The sequence below is a fragment of the Pleurodeles waltl genome, chromosome 9 (assembly GCF_031143425.1).
Source record: "Pleurodeles waltl isolate 20211129_DDA chromosome 9, aPleWal1.hap1.20221129, whole genome shotgun sequence".
In the NCBI taxonomy this organism is placed as follows: domain Eukaryota; kingdom Metazoa; phylum Chordata; class Amphibia; order Caudata; family Salamandridae; genus Pleurodeles; species Pleurodeles waltl.
This window is the reverse complement of record NC_090448.1, coordinates 613500650-613524015: the sequence shown is the minus strand read 5'-3', so window position 1 is coordinate 613524015 and position 23366 is coordinate 613500650. Positions and strand designations below refer to the sequence as shown.

General features: G+C 44.7%; 1 protein-coding gene across 1 annotated transcript in view; it reads right to left on the bottom strand.

The window, feature by feature from the left end:
• Window positions 1-23366, bottom strand: part of WDR62 (WD repeat domain 62) — a gene marked incomplete at its 5' end in the record, with an annotated part of 926258 nt that overhangs the window by 602820 nt on the left and 300072 nt on the right. Inside the window, one exon of the mRNA XM_069207611.1 lies at window positions 252-327. Coding sequence (XP_069063712.1) covers window positions 252-327 — 76 coding nt within the window. The remainder of the gene's footprint in view (window positions 1-251; window positions 328-23366) is intronic.

Here is a 23366-nt window from a genome sequence, read left to right as displayed (position 1 = left end):
TAATTTTCTGTCAGGGGAGGACCATAATGGTGCCACCAATCTCCATAGCACAAACCATTTGATAAGCAAAGCCCTAAAGCAAAAAGCACACAAAGTGACAAAACATCCCCCTAAAGAAAAAATATTTTCTTTCAGAAGGCTCAAGAACTGTTTCGGCAACACTGGGCTGGTAGCATGCTTACCTTCCATTCTGCCCAGACTGGGTTGGTCACATTTTAATTCTTCTCAACAATTTCTTTGCTTAGGCTTACCTTCAACAATGATCCATCTTCGTTTTGTGAGCCTTTGAACAACGTCTTTAATTTTCCTTTCCGAACATTGTATATTCTATAAATAAAGTAAAATAATTGTTATGTTGTATCACAAAGTACTTCCATTACATTAACAAGGATACCTTTGACAGACAAATAAACCTGCAATAGACAGTTTACCTTCGATAACCACCTGCCCCTTGTCCGCCTCAGGTTTTACAGTTACGTTTTCAAAAAAATATTCATAGCAAATAAAATATGCAAATCATTTTTCGTTCACTCTTTAGAACAGAGATGGCTTAATTTGGTCTATAACAGTAGCAGCAATGGCAGATTTGTTGGATGTCCACCTAGGCTACATCCACAGATTATGAATATAAATGAGGGATCACTTACAAAGGCCGTGATTATCTCGAAAATGGTGCCTCAAAGATTTAAAAAAAACAAAAAAAACAAAAAAACACATGCTTTAGACCTTAGAACACGGTCCGTGTCAGACCACTGTCAGTCTGCCAGTACTGTGCAAGCATCTGTGCAAAAGCAATATAAATTGCACGGACGCCAAGGAGCTGACACTGAAGGACCCCAGTTCCAAACAAGTTAGGCTTTCCTGCAGACGTGGTCACAAGATCATCACTTTGCCCTTACCCTATTCAGCATGATCCCTAAATTGGCAGTACACGTGAGGAAACAATAAGCAGATTTGATTTCGGTTACACTTCTATGGACGTCTCAAGGTTGGATTCCAGTGTTTCTGGAACCTTTTTGGCTTATTCAAACCTTTCACTCTGAATTTTGAATAAGCTTCAGAATCCCTAGGTGCTTCAAATTCCTTTGGTACAAACGCAAGTATTGTGACTGATGGCTTGGAAGATTGCTGGGATGATGGAACAAACTGGCCATTCTCAACAGGTTTCTTTTGCCATCAGGCAGGCCAGGGCAAGAGAACAACCAAAAAAGACGCAATGTGGCTTGAAGATTAGTAAACTATTTGAGCAGGAAAAGTACCCATTTGTCTCAGTTCCCCCAAAATACTACTGAAAAGGGCGAGAGGGATATGCGGTCTTTAGACTGTTCCGGAAACGGCCTCACAATACTGTGATTGGGCACAAAAGTGTCAGATATATGATCCATATGGGTCCGATGCAACATTTCGTAGTTTTTACAAATCAAAGTTTTGACTTCTATGAAGGACATTGTGCCATGGGTTACCACACACATTTAAAGAAAGTACGTAGTGTGAGTGACTGATCACTAACTTTGTGCTATAATGTCCTTTATATTTCAACCTTCTATTAATGAAATGTTGCTAAGTATTGCTACGTGACTGAGTGTTTTCATTTAATAATTATTATGTGCATGATTTGTGATATGAAGTGAACGCTAGCTTGGTGAAGGAGTACTGAAGGCAGTAGTTTAATAGGTACAAGAGAGCAAAAGGCCAGTCACACACAATTGCTGCTATCGGTCCAAATGGAAGCTCCCGCTCCTCGCACTCAAGAACGCTCATCTTATGAAGAGTAGCATTCCACTGCGCGAGAAAGACATAACCCACATCCTTCTTCCCCATAATCAAAACCAAATCAATGCAAATCAAAAAAAAATAGAACAATGTAGGAAGAAAAAACGTTATATATATATATATATATATATATATACACACATACACACACACACACACACACACACACAAAATAAACAAAGGAGAATAGATTGTTAGAAATGGGGTTTCTGGTTGGCTAGGTTATGCACCTTAACCAGACAGAGCTCACCCACTCTAGTCAGGGCGTTACACACCAAAGATAACCCCTGCTCATCACCATAGTAACTTGGCACGAGCAGTCAGGCCTATCCCAGAGGCAATGTGCCAAGCAACTGCACAACACAAACACACGTGATGCACCACTTACACCACAAAGGAAACACAACACCAAGTTACATAAAAATAAACCAATATCGTCCAACCAGAGCAGTGAGCCAAATGCTCAAACCTCATCTGCCCCTTGTCCCAAATAATGCATTATGTAGTGCTCAAGAACCAGGCACCCTCTGCTCCCAGAGTGCAACCAATAAATATATAAATAAAAATAAAAATAAACTGTATTGTACACAACATCATTAGACCAAACACAACATGTCAGTAATTCCCTGCTTCACAAGCAGTTGTCAGAACATTAATCAGTTACTAGTACTCTGCCAAAGCTAGCAGTAGTCACGTACAATACATAGGGTACTGGCTATCAGGCAACATAGGCAGTAGACAGACTGTCATTACTACTAAAATGCACATATCATGGAAAAACACATATCACCAGAAATGCATAGGTCACAGTAAACATGTTACCAAAAATGCACGTCCTAGCAAACATACCATCATGAATGCCTAGGCATCATTATGAATGCACACGAGGTGGATACATTCCCTAACAGGCACATTTCATAATAAACATATCACCCAATACACCATTACCTATATTATACAAGGGGTGGTACCCACAGGTGAAATGCAGGACTTCATGTACTCTTATTACCAGGAATACAGTAAAGCGGCGATGTTCGCCTCGGACTGACAGTATCAGGGCCCCAAATGAGGATTCCTCCCAATCAGTCAGCCTGTCCATAGGAAAAGCCCCCTCCTTCCCCCCTCTAGGAGTGTCCCCTCTCTCTTCCAGCACAAGCTCCAGACATCAGTGGAGAGTAAACAAGACCTTTCTGTGAGGCCAGGGCACAGCATTTATAAATGCAGGTGTGCCCCACCTCTCCTTCTCTCAGCCCAGGAAGACCATTCAAAATGCAGATGCACCTCTGTGACAAATCCACCCTCCCTGTGTACAGGCTGTCTGAAAAGCATGCCCAGCTGTCACTCTGCCCAAGACGTGGACTGGAGTCAAGCTGCAAAACACCAGAATCATAAGCACAGAGAAATGCTCACTTTATAGATGTGGCATTTCTATAATGGTAATAAAAAAATCCCCCTTCACCAGTAAGCAGCATTTTGTATTATCATTACAGCCATACCAAACATGCCTTCACTGCCCCTCATAGATCAGACAATACCCCCTAGACATAAGGTAGGACATTTCCATTAAAATCCTATGAGCAAGGCAGCACTCACAGCAGTGAGAAACCAAATAGGCTGTTGGTCACTACCAGGACATGCCACACAACCAGGCACATGTCCTGCCTCTTACAAACATAGCACCCTGCACGTAGGGCTAGCTATGGCCTACCTTTGGGGTGACTTACATGTAGTAAAGGGGGGAGTACCAGGCCTGCCAAGTAAATTTAGATGCCAGATCCCTGTGGCAGTACACTGCAGTAGCAGGCCTGGGACAGGTTTGACAGGCTACTTCTGTGGGTGGCGCAAGAAGCACTGCAGGCCCAATAGTAGCATTTAATTTACACCCCCTGAGCATAGAGATACCACTGTACAAAGGACTTACAAGTATATTAAATGTGCCAATTAAGTGTAAGCCAATCATACCAACCGTAGAAGGAAAAGCAACTGCACTCTAGCCCTGATCAGCAGTGGTAAAGTGGTCAGAGTCCAAGAGCCAACAACAAGAGGTCAGAAAAATTAGGAGGAGGAAGGCAAAAAGTTTGGGGATGACCCTGCAAAAAGGGCCAAAGTCCAACAATTAAGATAGAATAAAATCTGAGCCTAGTAGGTAGCTTGCAGTTCTGTTTCCTGTGACCCTTTTCTAAACTTCCTTGAAAAGGACCTCACTTTGGTGCATTCCAGTCATGATGCTAGAATCCTCAGGAGTATCTGGCAGGGCTACAGAACTCTGAGCCAACCTCCCTGCACCAAACCTCGAACCACCACCACGACTTACCTTTACAAAACGTTCAGAATTCCACAACTAATCGCTTTCCAATATGAAAGTGCTGTCGTCCTTTTCACCTCCACATTTCTTTGCACATGCCCATTTTTAATTCTCCCTTTGATAGCTTTCGATTGTGGCATTTTCATTCAAACCAGTTCACTCTTGAACCACACTTGTTTTTTCTAATTTCGCACATGATCACACCTCACTTTACTCGTAGCCTGAACATGCCTCAGCCTAACTTTAGCATCTTCAATCCTCCCACATGAACTACCAGTCAGATCCTAGGAGGGAGCATGCATCACACTGTCCAACCATTCAGGACGCAGCAAATTCTGTGACAGTCTATCTCTGAGAGCGCAGAAAGGCATCACTCCTATGACTCTACGCGGGGTGGTACTGTAGGTCCACTGCATGGCTTAAACAGCATCACCTACACTCTGAATTACCACTCTTCTGACATGTTCATCTACCATTCTGTTCATCTTCTCAGCCAACCCATTATGTTTGAGTGAAACAACCTACAACTCTTATGTTGATACCTACTCCGTCCAAAAACTCTCCCTTCTCTCATGACAAACTGTACTCCATGTCCAACACCAATTTCGAATGAAAATCGTCTCTGGCAAATATATGAGTGAGGAACATAATGACACTTCTAGTGCTGGATTTACATACAAACCATTCCGCCAACCACTTCAAGATGTAGTCCACTAAAACAGCAGCAAACGTTTGCCTTGCTGGACGTACAGTCAACATCGCGTACCTGCTCCCAAACACAAAGTAATTCAAAGTTGACCCACACTGATTTTTGGACACATTAACCATCGTTCATGGGCAAAGTTATGCACTTGAGACCTATATAATTTGTAACGAAATGCTGCAGTTTCCAATCCACTCTTCAACGTCCCTGTCCATTGCAGCTAACCAATATGATTCTTAGTCTCTTTTTGGCATACCAAAGTGTCCTTCATGACTGATCTCCATCAACCAGCTTATAACTTCACATGGTGGAAACAGTTTCTCGTTCTAGAAAAAGAGCTCTCCTACCAATAACTCGGTCTGAACCTTACGCTAAGCTTGCAAATGATAACTGGATTCCCTTCTCTCTGGCATTCTTTTCTAAGGTATTCCACCACTTTTAAAAAAAATAAAATCTTCAGAGAAATCTTCTTTCTATTCTTTCTCACTGACATACTTACTGTCAGGCCAGCAAACACTGACCACAAGACAATCAACATATTGTTTACTCTCCGAACATCACGCAAAACATCATCTGACCCCTAGAAGCAAGACAAACAATCTGCTTTCCTGCTTCTTCCACCAGGGTTTTATTTGACAACAAAGTGCTGTTCAAAAACAATTAGCATTTAAGTCTAATTAGCCTTGATGAAGCTTTGTTAGAATTAGCATTAGTGCCAATTAAAATGAGACAAGTGGCTCATGATCAGTGTGTATTAAGAACCTGGGATCCCCACAGGTATGATCTAAATCTTACAACAACTGCTTGCAAGCAGGCAATTGACGCTATCACAGAACAGAGACATTGTTCTGGTTTGTAAATGCTAAAGGCAAACACATTTGTTCTAAACTCCCACTTCCTCAGGACAACACTGCATCAATTCCCACATTACTAGTGTTGCTCGAATGTGAATTTGCCTTAAAAAAACAAAAGACAAGAGGCACCTGGAAAAACAGGTGCAGTTTGTTTAATTAACCACTATGGCCGGGAGAGCAGTTCTAGAACTTGGGTCTGATGACTGTTTCTCAATGTACATCAGTTTGTAGTACGTTTTTATACATTTCTTTCAGTATTATAAATCAATAAAACCACTCCTGGTTGCTGGGTGTGCTTTTTTCTGTATGGCTAAGTGTTCCTAACAACATATGGCATCTATCAATGTGGTATTTTTGGGAATGCACGCACCCCTTTGGCCTTTTGTGTTTGCCAGTCTGGGACCATTGTGGTGTTCTGATCTAAGTTTTCTTGTTTGCGGTTTGTCACTCGGCTAAGTGTAACCTCACCTGTCAGTCAGTAACCTCAGGCCTAGGTCTCCGAATCTGCCTGACCACGTAACTACGTGCCAGGTTTGATGGAGAGTTTACATCAGGAAAATATAATAATGGTGATGTAACTTTGTTCGTTTCCATGAATGTATCGCTATGTGCATCCATTACTGGAATTAACATTCCCCCATCTAGCTGACTTTTCAACTACACCATCAAACCCATACGTCATGACAGTTGTATTGTTGGGAGCCTGTTGTCCCACTTCCCTAGCTATTTGTATTCTACCCAATTTGAGGACTTTTTCTCAGCAGGAAACCCCCACTTTGGGGTCACCAATCAAAAGCAGTAATACGACAACAATGACGTGCACAGACTGGTCAGCCACAGGTGGAGCTAGAAGAACCAGTTTTTGTAGTCAGTGCAATGCTTGGATGGAAAGAGTCAGTGCCTCATTGTTCATACCTGGTATGAAAGTACAGCAGGATGCCCCGTTCTTCGCACATACCCCACCCTCCATTGTGGTCATCAAGTCCAACACGTACCAATGTTGCATCACCATGAGGCAGATGGTTCTCAGCTCTTCCTTGATTGCACTAAGGCTGAGCTCAGTGCTGTTCATCATTTTAAGCATTTCCCACAGGGTTATTTGCAACCATCGGTGTTTGCTTTTGTCTGCAAGGTGAAGACAGGTCCTGTAGGAAGCTGGCCTGGTGTGTGGTGAGCCCCTGTGGTGTTATCACTTTATACAAGGAATCCTCTATTAGCGAGGCGTAGTCAGGGTCTAGGAAATCAGGCTCCCTAGAGGTAGCTGTGAATGAGCAGCCAAGACTTATCTAGGAGACATGCAAAGCTTATGCAATACTACATATAGCCACACAGCACTTACACACATGAAAGAACCACACAGTGTTACAAAAATAAAGCTATTTTATTTTAGTGACACAAATACTAAAATACCATAAAGGCAATACTCTACTAGCAGGTGAATTAGCATACTTTTATATACACCATAGTAATCAGGAATGGGCATAGAAAGCAAAGGAAAACAGCGAAATAACAGTAAACAATAGTGATCATGGGGGAGATCAAACCATATTTTTAAAAAAATAGAATGCGAAAGTCCGACCCTCACCCAAGTAAGTGGAATCTGTGAAGCAGAGCTGGGGGAACTAGGAACCCCAAAAGGTAAGTACCAGAGTGCCCCCCAGCGACCAGGAGAGAAGAGGTAAGTAAATGTTTTTACCCAAACCCACAGAGAAACTTTGTAAAATGACTGTGCAAGACCCAAGCAAGACTGAAAGAGAGAAGATGGATCCAGACAGAAGAGGACCTGCAAATGAAGGGGATAAAGTCCAGTTCCAATTGTAGTGTCCGCTTGGGGCAGGAGCCACTACCCACCCTTTTTGAGGTGCAGGACCAGGTCGATGGTGAAGACCAGGAGTCGGCTGTGAGGCACAGGAGCAGAGGAAGAGTTCCATGTAGGAAGAAGAGTTGCAGTCAGTGGTGAGGAAAATCCACCACCAAGTCTTGGCAAAGGCAAGAGTTGCAGAAGAAGAGTTGCAGAGCTGCTGAGGACAAGGAAGGTCTGAGGGGACTCAACCTTCGGAGGAGTGTCCCAGGCAACCCTCAGCAGTGAGAAGAACCAGAAGTCGAGGATGCAGCCCCTACAGGCAACTCACAGACAGCAGGTACATGAGTCGCAGTGAGGCCCACTTAGCACACCTGGAAGGGAGTCCCACGTCGCTGGAGCAGCAGGCAGGAAACTACACGTTGCAGGCAAAAGTGGTGGAGGCCGGGGCTACACGGAGCCTGAAGATCCCTTGGAAGAAGAGCCAACAAGAGTTGTGGTGCACAGGGGTACTGTGTTGCAAAGAGAGGCAAAGACTCCCCACCTCCAAAGTTAGACAGCTGGTAGAGGGGACCACTCAAGACCACCACCTGTGATGCAGGATCATTGCAGAGTTGCAGGAGAGAGGACCCATGCAGCCGGTCATCGTTGTAGTTGGTGCCTGCAGATGCAGGGGTGTGACTCATTCAGCCCAAGGGAGATTCCTTCTTGATTCTTGGTGCAGACTGAAGACTTGCCACCCTCAGAGGATGCACAGCTGGGAAAATGTTGCAGTTGCTGGATGTAGTCGGAGAAACAATTTTGCAGAGCGAAGCTGTCGCTGGAACTGCAGATTGTAGGTTCCTGTGAAGTACAGTCGCGGTTCTAGTGGCCAGAAGTCGAAGTAATCGATACAGAAGAGTCCTGCTCGAATCTTGCAAGTCGAATCCAAGGACCCCACTCAAGAGGGTGACCCTATATACAGTAAAAGGGGTTTGGTCACCTAGGAGGGTGATCACCTATCAGGAGGGGGCTGTGACGTCACCTGCCTAACCTGGCCCAACAGATGCTCCCAGAGGCATCTGCCCACCTTGGATTCAAGATGGCAGAATCAAGTGGCCACCTGGAGGAGCTCTGGGCACCACCTCTTGTATGGTGATGAACCAGGGAGTGGTAACTCTTTTCCATTGTCCAGTTTTGCGCCAGAGCAGGGACCAGGGGTTATGCAAGGAGGGCACTAAATGTGCCCTTCAAAGCATACCAGTGGCTTGAGGAGGCTACATCTCCCCAAGCCATGTAACACCTATTTCCAAAGGGAGAGGGTGTTGCATGGGCTTGAGCTGCTCAAACAGCAGTAGGGCAGAAACCGATCTGTAGGATGGCAGCAGCGGGGCTGCCCGGGAACCCCCTGCAAACTGTTAGGAGCGAAGCTGGGGGTTCTCTAAAGATTCCCCAGAGTGCATGGAATAAGACAACCAAAAATGGCAACAGTATTGGGGTATGATTCCGACATGTTTGATAGCAAACATTCCTAGGTACAGATTTACCATCATGTAGCTGGGAATAGGTATTGACCTATGTCCAGTACACGGCTAAAATGGCTTCCCCACACTAACGAAGTCCAGGAAAATGAAGCTGGAGTTCGCGGGGCACCTCTTCTCCTGCAGGGGGCCCTCAAACACAGGTACTTGCACCCTGCCCTCCGGGCTAGGAGGGCCTGCCATAGGGGTGATTTATAGTGAACTGGTGGAGTGACCTGTAGTAAAAGGGTGCATGCACCTTTTCAATCAGGCTGCAATGACAGATCTGTAGACACCTTTTGCATTGGCTCCCATTGGTGGCATAATAAATGCCACAGACCATGGGGGAGCCCCTGGTGCCCAAATGCCCTAGGTAACTAGGTGCCATATACTAGGGACTTCTATTGGGGCACCACATGGGACATCCAAATCTAGAGGGAGAGAGCACAGTCACTGCGGTCCTAGTTAGCAGGATTCCAGTGAACATAGTAAAAACACACTGACAGCAGGCAAAAAGTGGGGATAACCATGCCAGAAAGAGGGTACTTTTCTACACCTCCCGCCGATACCTGGGCGCCGGTATACAGTCTGAATTCCTCATGAAGGTCTTTGTACTGAGCCCAGCCAAAATATCAACAGTTCTTTTCTCTCAAGCCTGATGCAACAGTGTTGTTTTCTTCCTTAGCAGGCGCTGGTACAGTTCAGACAGATTTTCTCTGGGGATGACCAGGGCTGGGGTGTGTATGGTGATGAGGGAGTAGAGGCCTGGCCATCCAGGGATGGGCTGAATATGTGCAAACTACCCGCACTGCCAGTAGGTGTCCATCCGTGTGGAGGTGCCCCACTGCAAGTCCAAAATGTGCTGGATTGCGCCACAGTTTTTGTTCGTGCCCAGCGGAACTGTTACTTTGCCTCTGAAACATAAGGAATACAGTTTGAATTTCCATACAATTAGGGATTGCCCCTTCCCTTCTATCCACGTGTACCTATCTATCTCAGTGTCCCAGATCGCCTGACAGTGTATCTTCGATGTTATTTAACCCTCTCCGATGAAACCCATTTCCCTTCATATCATCGAGGTGGATGGCCCTGCAATGAAACTCCATGTCTGGGGTCCACTTGTTAACAAAGACCGTGCCAGACATACTTAGGGCCACCCTGGGACCACAGATGGAAGGAGTGCACATGTTTGTGCACTGGTTAGGTGGTTTAGCGACCTCTAAAAATCTCATCTCTGGAAAATCATGGGGCCAAACAGTATCCTCCCTTATACCTCCCTTTCTGCAGATCCTGTCCAGCTCAGTTTTGATGTCACTAGACTTGGTGAGAAGATACAGTGCTGTAGGGTTGGTCTTGTAGCGGGCCACATTTACTACTATCCTATGGAGCTCTACTCTAAACCTACACAGGTAGAAATGGAGAAGGCATTTTCCCTTTTTCAGGGCTACCTCTTGGGAGAAGAAAAGCCTATCTGTGCCTACTGTATGTGGCATCAGCGAACAGACGTAACATGACCCGGCTGATGTCTTGGAACCCATGGCTGTCATGTGCAGATACCACCTATTGTGTATAACGACTGTGTAGTGGTTATGGAATGCTAATGTTTAATGCAGCACAATTGTAGGTGGCATGGGAGAGGTCCATACGCAAGCGCAGTGACATTTTCTGAAATGACTCCATTAAACTATGCTGTTGCTTAGAAATGCATGAATGCAGCAGCACCCCAGAAAACAGAGGGTGTGTAAGTGTATAAAAACACAACCTATATAACATTGTAGGCCTTGAAATGATTCCGACGGGTAGTCCAGAGTTCCTTAGTTGACAAGAGTTCCTTGGTTGAAAACAGTTCAGATAAAGCCTTTGGAGCAATGTGTAGTTAGGGATCCCGTTGGAGATATTGATGTGGAAAGGTCTTGGAGCGGTTTGTGGCTCTTGATCCAGTTGGGGCCTGGTGCAGCCGCTGAGAAGGTGATGGCCCCTGTAGAGGTGGTGCACTTAGCAGCTCAACTGCAGACCCGTTGAATGAAAGCTAGGTTTGGTTGTTATAAAGGGAAAAAACATTACATCCTTGCATGTTACCAATTATTCCTTCGGAATTCCAGCGTTTTCCGTAATCTTAATAAGGTACCGGAAGGTGGCCCCACTCAGGATACCTAGTTTGGAAAAAAAAAAATGGGTCATTGTTTAGGCACGTATTGAAGTTTAGGGTTGTTGGCCCTCTCCGTGCCTAAGTGTACAACTGCAGGTATGCGTTACGTGGTGATTCTCATGCATGTGGGTAATTTAAATTTTTAACTGGTGTTCTGTTGGCATCACCAGCCCTCTAGTACCCTAGTGTGTGCATGGTGGTGTCAACAGTGTGGGCAGGGTTTTTCAACCTACACGTGAGCCGGGGATGTAGGAGGAGGTGAGTTGTACTGAATGTTAGTCAGAGATTACAACGTGCCCTGAGGTCATGTGTGTACCCCTCTAGTCCCGGAATCGGGCGTGCAATGTGACCCTCCCAAGTGGCAAGGTGTCTTTGACTACGCCCTTTTCTAGAGGCTCCTTCTTTTGGTCTTTGGCGCTTCCCTAGACCTTTTATCTTAGTTGTCGTGAACCTGGGTCTACATGCCAAAAGGAACTCTTGGTCCTAGCTGGGTGCACGAGAATGAGAACATTTTGACTTGGTCACTGGAACTCACTCAAATTTGGCTTCTGGGTGCGAAGACCTGGGATGCCGGCTTTTTAATCACTGGTCGGGAAGCCACCCAGCCATCATTTGTCAGACTGTCCACAAACTGGGGTGTGGCCAACCAACCCCTCCTTGGGGGATGAGCAGCAGAATGGGCCGTAGGCTCCCCAGCACCCTGAATGGGGGGGGGGGGGGGGGGGGGGGGGGGGGACGACTCTAGTAAGGATACACGATCAACAGCTGCACAGCAACCCAGAATGGCAGACTCTAATGAGGATACCCGATCAACAGCGACACACCTACCTTGACTGCCAGCCTCCAGTGAGGATACCCAAATGTAAGTAAAGGTTTATATCTCTAATATTGTCATGCTGGTCCTGCTTTTGATTTTAATATAAGGAATTTTAAGGTGTGTGTGTGTGTGTGTGTGTGTCTGTGTGTCTGTGTGTGTGAAATGGATGGTTTGGATAGGGGGGTATTACATTTTACTGCACATTTGTTGTCTGTGTGAAGGCATTGCTTCCCCAAACATTTACCCCTCCCTGTCGCGTTTGTGGCCTCGGTCCTTGTTGGGCTGGGTTCTCAGTCTGTAGTTGCTGGTGCCATGTGTTGGTCCAACTGCCTGACTGGTGGTGCGGAGGTGGACAGACTTTCCTGCTGCTGCATTCAGTTTTCCCTGGGCTTGGGTCTATGGATGGAAATTCTGTGGGGACTTGCCCCGGCTCATCGACTTCTGCTAGTGATATGCCCTTATATGGCATCTGTCAGCCATGTGGCCCATTCTATGGGAATAGCGACATTCTATGGGGTCTGGCTGCTGCCATCCTCCCTGGTTTCTTTTGTTATAGCTAGATTGAAATCCTCTTGGTTTTGCAGTGTTGTTCCCTTCAAGACTAGGGCCATCTGCATGCTTGGGGCCAAAGTGGCCCCCTGGAGGATGGTCTTCCCCACTTTGTGTTGGACCAACTTAGCTGTGTCTCTCTGGGTATGTTCCCGTTTTTCCAAGCCCTTTTCCTGTTTCTTTTTATGAAAGTGCAACCCGCCAGGGTTTGGTGTCCAGACTGCTTTGCACTTCAGTGGGCAGTCCCTTCTTGAGGATGTTGTAAAAGAAGACCTGGCGGTCCAGTCTCCTGATCCCACTGTTCTCTCATCCTGTCTAGAAAATCTGTTATGGTGTCCCAAGGTTTCATTGGTTCTGCCAAGAACCCTCCTACATCTGGGTAGTTGACGAACATTTCCCTCAGGGTCATCCATATATGGTGCCTGTATGAAGTGAATGCAGTCCGTCATGCTCCGTGTTTGTTACCGTGATTGTTGGGATGCGGGCTCAGGCCACAGTGTTAGACTGCTGTAGCAGACTTTTAACATCACCTATCTCCAGGGTTATTCCTGTGGTGTTCTTTTCAAAGCATGAGATACATTTCACTGCCCCATCCAACAACAGTGGCTGTTTGGCTCTTAGCCCATCCTTAACTATCTGAACCAATGTCACAAAGATGGTCCCTGAACTGCCCTTCTACAGTAGTGGACATACTCTTGTTTTTGGTAGCTTCATTAGTTTCTCCTCAACATAGCATTACCATCTCCTTAGACAATTCTGCATGTAAGGGAAGTTCCACCTTGGGATCAGCCCCACCCTGCCGGATGCAGTCTTCCACAACAGGTATGTCCTCTTGTTCGAAGGATTTCTCCTCCAGCCAGGGTCTATCATACTGATCACTTCCTTCAGTCCAGTGGACTAGCAGATAACAGAAGAGGGACACCAAAATCTCACCTTCCTCCTGTACTACTTTATCCCTTGGTGTTAGTTTATTTGTCCTGCACTTTTGGGAAGAGAAGCGGGCATCTTAATCGCTGCTCTCCTTGTGCGCAGGCAAAGGTGCCATATCAGTTCTCCCGTGTCTAAGCGGACTTTGAGCCAGGATACTTTGGTCCCTGAAATCATGGTCAACCCCTTCTCCTACACCTTGGTGCTTTGGTGAGGCTCTGAGCCCAGACAAAAGCCGCCGCTCTGATGATTTTTACCTTGGATTCTTCCACAACTGGGGTGCTGTATCTACCCCTGCTCTCCTCAGGTGGAGGGCACGCTTCTCTACTCTCTCATTGGGCTTCCAGGATGCCAGCACTCTCTATCTCCTTGCTAATTCAGGCCATGTCCTACCATGGAATTTTAGTGATTCCGCGCACTGGATTTGGGGCAGTTGATAATTTCTAGGTATCTATCAAGACTGCTCCAAAAAGCTTTGTCAGCTGAAATCCAGGAGTACAGTCAAAAGGATGGAATGAGTGCCCCTAATGTATCAATCACTCCCACCAGGTGTTATCAGAGGAGTTTCCGAATGATTACTACTTGGACAAGATGGTTTTGTGGGCTTGAGTAAATAGTAGGTCAGTTAAAAGCAGATTTTCTCGCCATAAGTCTGTGTTGTATGAGGGATGTGACATTCCACAGACCAATAATGAAAAGGTTCTGGGTAGCTTGATTTGTAATTACCATTTTTATGAATAATTCACATAAGTTAAAAGCATAAAAGGGTGGTTCTCAGAAAGGGCCATGCAATTTTGGTGAATGCCTTTTCAGCATAGAGTGCTATAGCAGCTACTGGGGAGTTCTTAGATTTGGCTATCCGTAGAACATGGGCAAAAAGTCTGACGTCATTGGAGAGTCTGCCTTTGAGAAAACCAGCTTGGTAAGAACCAATAAGTAATGGAAGTACTCCTTCAAGGTGTATAGTTAGGATTTTAGCGTATAACTTACAGTCCAAATTGATGAGTGACACTGGTCTGTAATTTTCAGGGTGCGAGTATGGTCTTTTCCCTCCTTAGGTATCAATGCTATTGTGGCTTCTGCCTCCGACTTGCCCTGTTTCTGCGAAATCATGTAAAAGGAGCATTAGTGGTTTATGTAGTTCTTCAGTAAAAAAAAAAATAATAATAGTAAGTAAAATGAGCAATAAGGCCGTCTGGGTCAGGGACCTTATCTATTTTCTGAGAATTTAATTGCTGAAATTATTTCTTACTCAGTGATTGATTCAGTACAGACTGGTCATGGTCGTTGAGTTTGGGTAGGTTTAGCGTGCTGAGATAATTCTGACTATTTGTCAAGTTGATGTTAGGGTATTCACAGTATAGTAAGCTATAAAAGTCTAGGAAAATCTTAGAAATTTAGTGGGGGTCTAGTTGTATTCGTCCTTGATTGTCTTTGACAGGGGTAACTTGCGACTTGTTCCATTTACTCTTTAGGTAGCATGCTACGATTTTATCAGCAGACTGGCCAGCACATAATTGTATCAAATTGAATTTAGTCACCCAGTGACCAGCCTTCAAGCTTAGAAGTTTATTGTACTCATGTATTTTTCTGGTTTAGAGTGTCCAGCAGGAGTGTGCCTTTCTCAGAGTGGAGCCTGAGCTCTAGGTATTTTAATTCAGTTTCCAACTTATCTAACTCGGCGTTTGCAGATTTATTAATATAAGCACTGATGTTTACTATTACGCCTCTAATCATAGCCTTAAACGCATCTCAAAGAGTTTGAGGCGGGCACTCGTAGGGGGAATTTTCAAGGAAGAAGTTTGAGATAGCTTTGCGAATTGTTTCAAATTGTTTTTTTACCTTTCAAGATATCTGCATTGAGTTTCCAAGATTTGGAGGCAGGAGAGGTTGTGCCCCAGTCTAATGTTGCTAGTATGGCTGAATGATCGGAGACAAGTCTGGGCTCTATGGATGTATCAGAAATCACTATCGTCAGGTTCTTGGAAACAAATATGGTCATTCCTCGAGAGCAATTGATGTGGTTGGGAATAAAAAGAATAGCCTCTTGTATTCAGGTGTTGGATACGACATGTGTCACTAAGAGAGTTTAGCACATATTTTCTGTAATAGTTTATGAGATGGTGTGGAACTAAATTGGGAAGATGAGCTATGATTAACGTGGGGTCGAGTGGAAGGTTGAAATCACCTCCCATGATCAGTTGTGAGTTATTGGGGAAAAATCGAAACCATTTCAGCAATTCTTTTCAAGAATTCAGTGTCATTGGAATTAGGCACATAGATGTTCAACAAGTAGAACTCTGTCAAATTTTGACAATTTATTGAGTATCCATCTCCCATTTTGATTGGTGAGTGTGTCCAACAACATAAGGTTTGCTTGTTTTGTGACAATGGTGAGAACTCCATTTTTCTTTTTATAGGCGGGTTTCAATGACTTCTGAGAACCAGGATGCTTCAAAGAACGGAATGTCTGAGGAGGCTAGCTGAGACTCCTGTAAGAGTATTAAATCATATTTGAATTTGTATGTGTATGCAATAATATCCTGCCTCTTTACGGGATGATTCAACCCCTTGGTATTGAGAGAAAGGACATGTAAATTGTCAAGTGTCAACAAGAGGGTTGAGGGGAAGAGCCTGATACATAAAGATAAGTGGGTCAGACTGATGTGTTGTTATTCTGGCCATACTCCCAGGGAGTTTCATATGGCAAGATAGTTACGCCCATCATGTCTGAGCTAGGACCGCTTCTAATGTAGTCCAAGGACAAGCCGTAGATGAGTGAGAGGCTAGTCACAAGCAAATTAGGGGAAAGGAAGAAAGCAGAAAGGAGAGAAAGTGGAGCGACAGAAAGACATGAATACAAGAAATGGGAGCCCTCCAACTCCAAAATCCACCCCCCTACTCCCACCTGTAAAAGGAACTGCATGGTACCTAACGGAGGAGACTAGCCGTCTCATTTCCGCCACAATATATGCTCTGGGGTATTACTGAGCATGGGATCGTAGTTGTGTGTCTTGAGGCATGTGAATGCCCAGGGTAAGCAATAGTACAAGACTTTCATAAGTCAAAGATAGGTGTGAGTACCAAGCTGAAGGAAAAGAGAGTCAGTTGGCACGACCCTCGGTAGAAGCGTGCCACTACAATAACAGTCAGTTAGCTGTGTGAAGAGCAGGAGACGGGTGTGGCTGTGCGCAGTTTAGAGTTGTGTGGAGTTTTCTACAAATAAAGAATAAGTGTCATCGCGAGGCACTATGAGCCCCAGACTGAACATCCCACTCATAACACCATACCATCCTGCGGTAGAACATTGACAAATCTTGGTTCACCCATAGTCTATTTATATAGAGACCGTCTTTTTAAGTGTGTGTGTGTTGAGGTGCAGAGCTTGCGAAGTTTATAAGGGCTTTGTGTCAATAGTATCCGTGCTAACAAAGTCGTGTGGCATATAGAGGTATGGGAGTCACACAGTGTCCTGTGCCGACACCTAGTGTCCCGTGTTAGACTAAACATGATGTCTGTTAGTAGGTAGGTCGACTAACGACCAACGAACAGAATCTGCAGCCTAACAGTCTAAGCGAGTGACAAAAACGGTCTTATTTAAACCTGTTAGACAGACATGATAGGCATCGCTTAGCACCCAAGCAAGAAGTCCAAAGAGCTCTAAACATCAAACACTAACACATAACATTATATCCCTTTATATCTTATATCCATCTTGTCTCATCATGACAATAAGTAAGGCCTCTCCTAATATCTTGACAGGTCAAAATAGGGATACATAGTCATAAATATAGTCAAATATTACTCTGGTGTGTGAAGGAATAAGAGAATATGGACAGAGGGAAGTTATCTTCTTGGCATGCAACATAGAGGGAGTTAAACAGAGAACGTTAATACGTTACAACCGCCCTGTTAGAACTGGAAGTGTCCATTTCAGCTTTTTGGATGTTGTCTAGGAATGTGGCCAGATCTCACCGGTCAAGGGAAAAGTGCGCTGAGCCTTTATAAACAAAACGAAATCTGAAAAGGAAGCCTGAAAAGGAAAAGGGAAAGTTCATGTTCCAAAGTCTGGGACTGAGAGAGATGATGCCTTTTCTCGCTTGAACCGTGGATTTGAAGTAGTCCTGCGAGACAGTGATCTGGTGACATTCCCAGAGGATATATTTGTGTTTGCATATGAATCCAAGGATCAGTTCTACTTGTTGGTATCTTAGGGGCTTGCAAATTATCGGTCTGAGTGGACCAGAAAGGCTTGCATGGTCAGATAGACCCGCTGGAATACGATATGCACTCTCGAGTTCAAATTGTTTGTCAAATGAAATTTTAGTATGTTGTGGGATCTAATCTTCTAGAAAGGCGATGCTAGAGCCATGTTGTTGTTCAGAGTTTTCAGGAAAGCAAAAGAATCTTACATTGCTCCTCCTGTTTCTGTCTTTCAGTTCCGAAATGGAGCGTTGCTTCAAGGTTGAAGATTTGTGGAGGGAGTGAAGGTCCTTTTTTATAATGAGAGATTTGTCTTCCAGATCGCAAATGTGCTGTTCAGCTGCTGATAATTTGTCAGATATTTGTCTGATGTTTCTCATTGCAGAAACATCCTGTTGCATTAGGTCGATGCTAATCTCTGTTTTGGCAAGCTGTAAAACATTGGAGCGTTTTACTTTTGATAGGGGATTCTGGAGTCGTGGTTCGAATTTTGCCCTTTTATTGCCAGATTTTGAGTCCTTCTCTGCCGTCTTGCTGTTCAGTTTCGTCCAGTTATTATTGAGGAATTACAGGTGAAGGAAGCAAAGTCCCCGTTTTACACAGTCCCGTCTCCCTATAATCACATAGCCACTTTAAAACTGGGCTGAGACTCCTAACCGAGGACTTCAAGTGTGAGGATCAGGTGCCAGGCGAAGTAGGAAGAAGAAAATAAAACTCCAATAAGTTTCCTGGACTTCTACCACACTGAGCACTGTTGACTGATTCAACAGCCAAACAGCCGCCATCATGGCGGCTCCCATCCGAAAAAAGAGGCAAGGCCTGTGCTCCAAGTATCTCTACAGGCGTCAGAATCATTAATAAAAAGACCCTTGCCATCTTTGATCAGGGCTGGAAGTGAGTTCTGCACCTATTATGTCTGCCATCGCGACATAGTTGGCAATTAACAAGCCGCCATGGTACGCCAACTAAGTCGGACTATGGACCGACCATGATTGGGCTCACTCATATCTTAAAGCCGATATTGCCACCGTGTAACACCAGCTAGCCCACGCCTCTAAATTTACTTACTGACTACGTGAGCTCTCTAAGCAGCGCTTCTAACACTCGCCCAGCGCTTCATGAGTTGTGAGCTTTTCTTAACACCGGCCGACTGAGGCCTTATGTGCTCTGCTGTGTGTTCATGCATTTCGGCAGCTTTATGTCCATAACCGCATGAAGACGCTTGAGTGTACAGGCTTGGATGCTGGTATGAGATCACCCTCAACACCCAAATGCGAAGTCCTGCTCACCCGATCCTGACACGCCTGCCTCCAGCTATGCGACTGTATTCATACAGACAAATCTGCAGCATATAATGAGGCCTTCTATCAAATAATACCCATCTTTGCGCTGGTGAACAAACGCAATTAATCAGTTGGACATAAAGAGACAATCCTTGTGTGAACACCTTTTATATAGCACCTTGAAGGGGTGAAGTAGTCTGGATCTGATGCGTTGGGACTGATATAAGGTGCATTGATCTGTGAAAGATGAAATGTGGATAACTTGTCATGATAACAAGAAGTTATGCAGAGAAAAAAAAAGGATAACTTCAACAACAATAGACCCTTCCTGGCCAAACACAAGCTATGCCTAATCTCGGGGATCCCAATAGTTTCTTTTCCCTAATGTCCGAATTACACCCTATGTCCCACCCAGAGGTTATGTGTACCATCTGGGTCAAGCTCATCGGTCCAAACGAAGCAACAACACCTCTCTCCTCTTTCAGATACCAACAGTGTTAAGAAACCGGTGGCACTGAGATACCCTTTTAGACTAGATAGCAAGTTTGAGGTGCGGACACCTATATCACAACCAGGTCCTATGCATACCATCTGTGTCATGCCCAGGGACCAAGCGAAAGGCACCTCTTACAACAGAGGTGCTGACCCTATGTCACACCCAGGGCCTAATGTGCACCATCTTTGTTGCACCCAGCAGTCCAACTGATCAGAAAACCAAAACCAAAAAAAGATTCAAAACAATATTCACCTTTTTTGATGCGTACAATAAAAAAAATATATATCAAAAAGTGACTTCCATGCCTTACGTGGGTTATGCTTTTTCCTAATTTGCCACATGCCAAATGCTAGCACAAAGGCTCTCATGTAGTCTCTTACCATTCTGACAGCGGCTTCAGGATGGGCCTCCGCCCCACGGATTCAGCAGAATTTCAAATCAAGGGCAGTGTCTGCTCACCTTTCTTGTTGCGCAAATGTGAATCCGTCCGGGCGGGATCCCCTTCCTTTGGTCGCAGTCAGATCAGAGGAACCAATCAGATCCTATCTGGATCACCAAAATGTTGCTCAAATGTAAATTAACATAAAAAAAAAAGAAATAAAAAAAAGACAAGGGGTCTGGTAAAACCGGAACAATCTGTTTAATTAAATATTATGGCCGGGAGAGCAATTACAAAACCGGGGTCTTAGGACTGTCTCCCACTGAACATCAGTTTGCAGTAGGTTTTTATACATTGTTCCGAGTACCATACAATAAAAAACATTCCTTTTTTGTTTAGGAATGTGAACAGTTGTCACTGAGTAGTAAATGAGGTCCAGATAACAAATGCAGGTGGGCCTTGACCTTGCATTGACACAATGTAGGCCAGTGAGTACGTGTCCAGATGCAAGGCCTGAAACGTGTGGTTGCTGCGTGTGCTATGTTCTGGTTGGCTAAGTGTTCCTAACTACATGTGGCATCTAACTTTACTGTGTTTTTGGGAATGCATGCACCCCTCTGGTCATGTGTGTTTTATTGGGGCCAATCTCCTAGGACCATTGTGTTGTTGCAGCGCCTATCTGTAGGATCTGACCTAAGCTTTCCTGTCTGCGCATTTGTCTGCCGGCTAAGTATTATCCCACCTGTGACCTGTCAGTCAGTAACTTAAGGCTGAGGTACCAGAGCCAGCCTGACCACATATCTATGTGTCAGTGTTAAGAGTTCACGTTGGGTGTCTTCTCATATGGTGATGAAACTTTTTGTGTATGAATGTATTCTTGTGTGCACTGGATTTGATTACTCCAATATTAATACTAGCATCAACAGTAATGTAGAGGGCATTCTCAAGGATACAGGGATTAGGAAAAGCAGCATCATTCAAGAGGCATACTTTAATATTGTTCCTTATACCAAACATATCTAGCAATCTTCTTCAACACTGTGTAGAAAGGTTCACAAATAGTTATAAAATATTCAATTCAAGCAAGCCTAATAAAACCAGAAGATGCTTGCTGTCCACAGAAAATGACAGACCTTCAACTGCTCTCAACAAACTGGGGTATGGTGCAGTTATTTTATCAGAAACCTGCGTAATTCATCTTCTCATCCTCAAACACACACTTGTCCGTACGCAACCTCAGTCCTGATAACACACAGCTCCTCTCCGAGTGTGTTCATCCTGATCTTTTCCAAAGGCCAAGATATCCTTTTGGAATTCTAGTACACTACACAGTCCCTTCAGAACTTTGACAGTCAGGCAAGGCCAGACAGCATCCTACTGTACTGGAAAATATAATCTGGCGTTACAAAACCAGTCAAAACTATTTGATGATAAACCGAATGCAGGCCCAGTTTCAAATAAAATCTTTTACACTCATTTAAAAAATCCAAGATAAATGATGCCCATCAATTCAAATTGCCTTATTCTAACTTCCAAGGTCAATGCATATTCTCAACTCTTGGTTTCTTTGAGTGCTACCACACTAGGAGACAACCACATTGTACACTTCCAAATTCACAAAGCTCCTTGTCTAACTTGCTAAATGTGTCCCAGATACTCATAAGCATCCACTTTAACTGGTGTTTTACTGGCATGCCTTCTTCCTTCAGTTTAATGATGCTTGGTTCTGGCCCAGCATCTTCTCAGCCGACGTTTGGTTCGGGTCCCTCGTCTTCGTTCTTGACTCGGCTTCTCCTCCAGGTATCCCCCATAAGGTTCTGCTCGCCCTCTCCTCCTCGACTTTTAATCTGGGCCAGAGGTCCTGCTTTGACCCAGATGTTGTTATGGCCGCCTACCGGTGATCACTCCAAAGTACCCCCAGGGCATGATGAAGCAGACGTGGTTGCGTCAATCCTGCAACAGTATCCCACTTACCGGCATGGCCAATCAGGCCATGAGGACAGTGGCATCAGTGAAAGGAAGTCAACATTGGCCAGCTCTTTCCCTGGAAGATGACAAGCCTGAAGGAGAAGGGTTGTAATGCTAAGAGCCAACGTAGGATTCTTGTATTTGTATCCTTGTTACGTGCTAACCATGTTAATGGGACATGATCCTTCAATAAGGTAAAGGGACAGCCTAAAAGATAGTACTGTAAGGATTTGATTGCCCATTTTATTCCTAAACATTCTTTTTCAATAATAGGATATCACGTTTCTCTCAGTAAGAGTTTGCGGCTAATATATACAAGCGGGTGCAGATGATTTGTGTCATGAGGCTTAGAGAGTACAGCCCCCAGACCGCAATCAGATAAGTCTGTAAGACAAAGGGTTTGGCATACTCAGGACATCATAGAACAAGAGATGTACACAGTGCCCTTTTTTTTAGCACATCAAAGCTAGCACGCTGTTGTGGGGTCAGTGTCGTTATTTTGGTTGGTCATTTATTTTGTAACAAGTCTGTAAGGGGAGCAGCCTGTTCACAAATCAAGGAATGAACTGCCGGCAATATTCTATCAAGCCTAAAAGGGAACGGATTTCCAGTTTGGTTGTGGGGTACAGTAGCTCTCTGATGGCCTCTACTTTGTCTATCTGAGGCTGGATGGTGCCTTGTTCGATCGTGTACCCCAAGTACTTGGAGTCCTTAGCCAGGGTAATTTTTCTGTGTTTGCTGTCAGGCCTGCTGCTGTCCTTAGGGTAGCCAAGACGGATTCAACTTGTTGTAAATACGACTCCCAAGATGAGCTGTATTTAACTATATCGTGAAGATATGCTGCAGTGTGCGACTGGTGAGGTCTCAACAGAGTGTCCATCAATCTCTGGAACTTAGCAGGCTCACCATGAATTCCAAACAGCATCACTTTAAATTGACAAAGACCTGAGGGAGTGGACAATGCTGTCTTCTCCTTGGCTTTTTGTGTGAGCTGTGTTTGCCAATACCCTTTTCTTAGGTCCAACGTGGTAAGATACCGCGCAGCCCCTAGTTGTTCTATATGGTCGTCGACTCTGGGCATGGGGTGTCTAATTTAGATACGGAGTTTAGTTGTCAGAAATCAATGCAAAACTTCACCATGCCATTTATCTTCGGAACGAAGACGACAGAAGACCTGCAGAGGCATATGGATGGTTCTTCTAGCATTCTTTTAAGCTTTTCTTCCACCACCCGTCGTCTTGCCTCTGGGATTCTGTATGGTCTTAGTCGGACTACTTTTCCTGTTTTGGTCTGCATATCATGCTGGACTAAAGGCGATCTGCCGGGTACTGGGGAAAATATGTCAGAATGCTTATAACCGGAGTTGGTGTTCAATGATTTATTATTTTTATTTTTTTTATAAACTTTGGGCTTTTCCCGTTTGTGCATAATACTCGTCCCCTAGACAGACCCACTTCCAGGAGTTCGGAGGCCTGAGTTTTTTACGGTACAGTTGCATGCTATGTGGTCCCACTAAGCGCACTGAAAGGATTGTGGGCCTTGTCCTCTCTCTTTTGGAATTGGTCTGAAAACAGGAGAGTTGTCTTGGGACAGTAGGGGAGTTTGTTTCATAGGAGCCGTAGGTTTAGCAGGGGCTGGTAGAGTCACCAGTCCACAAGCT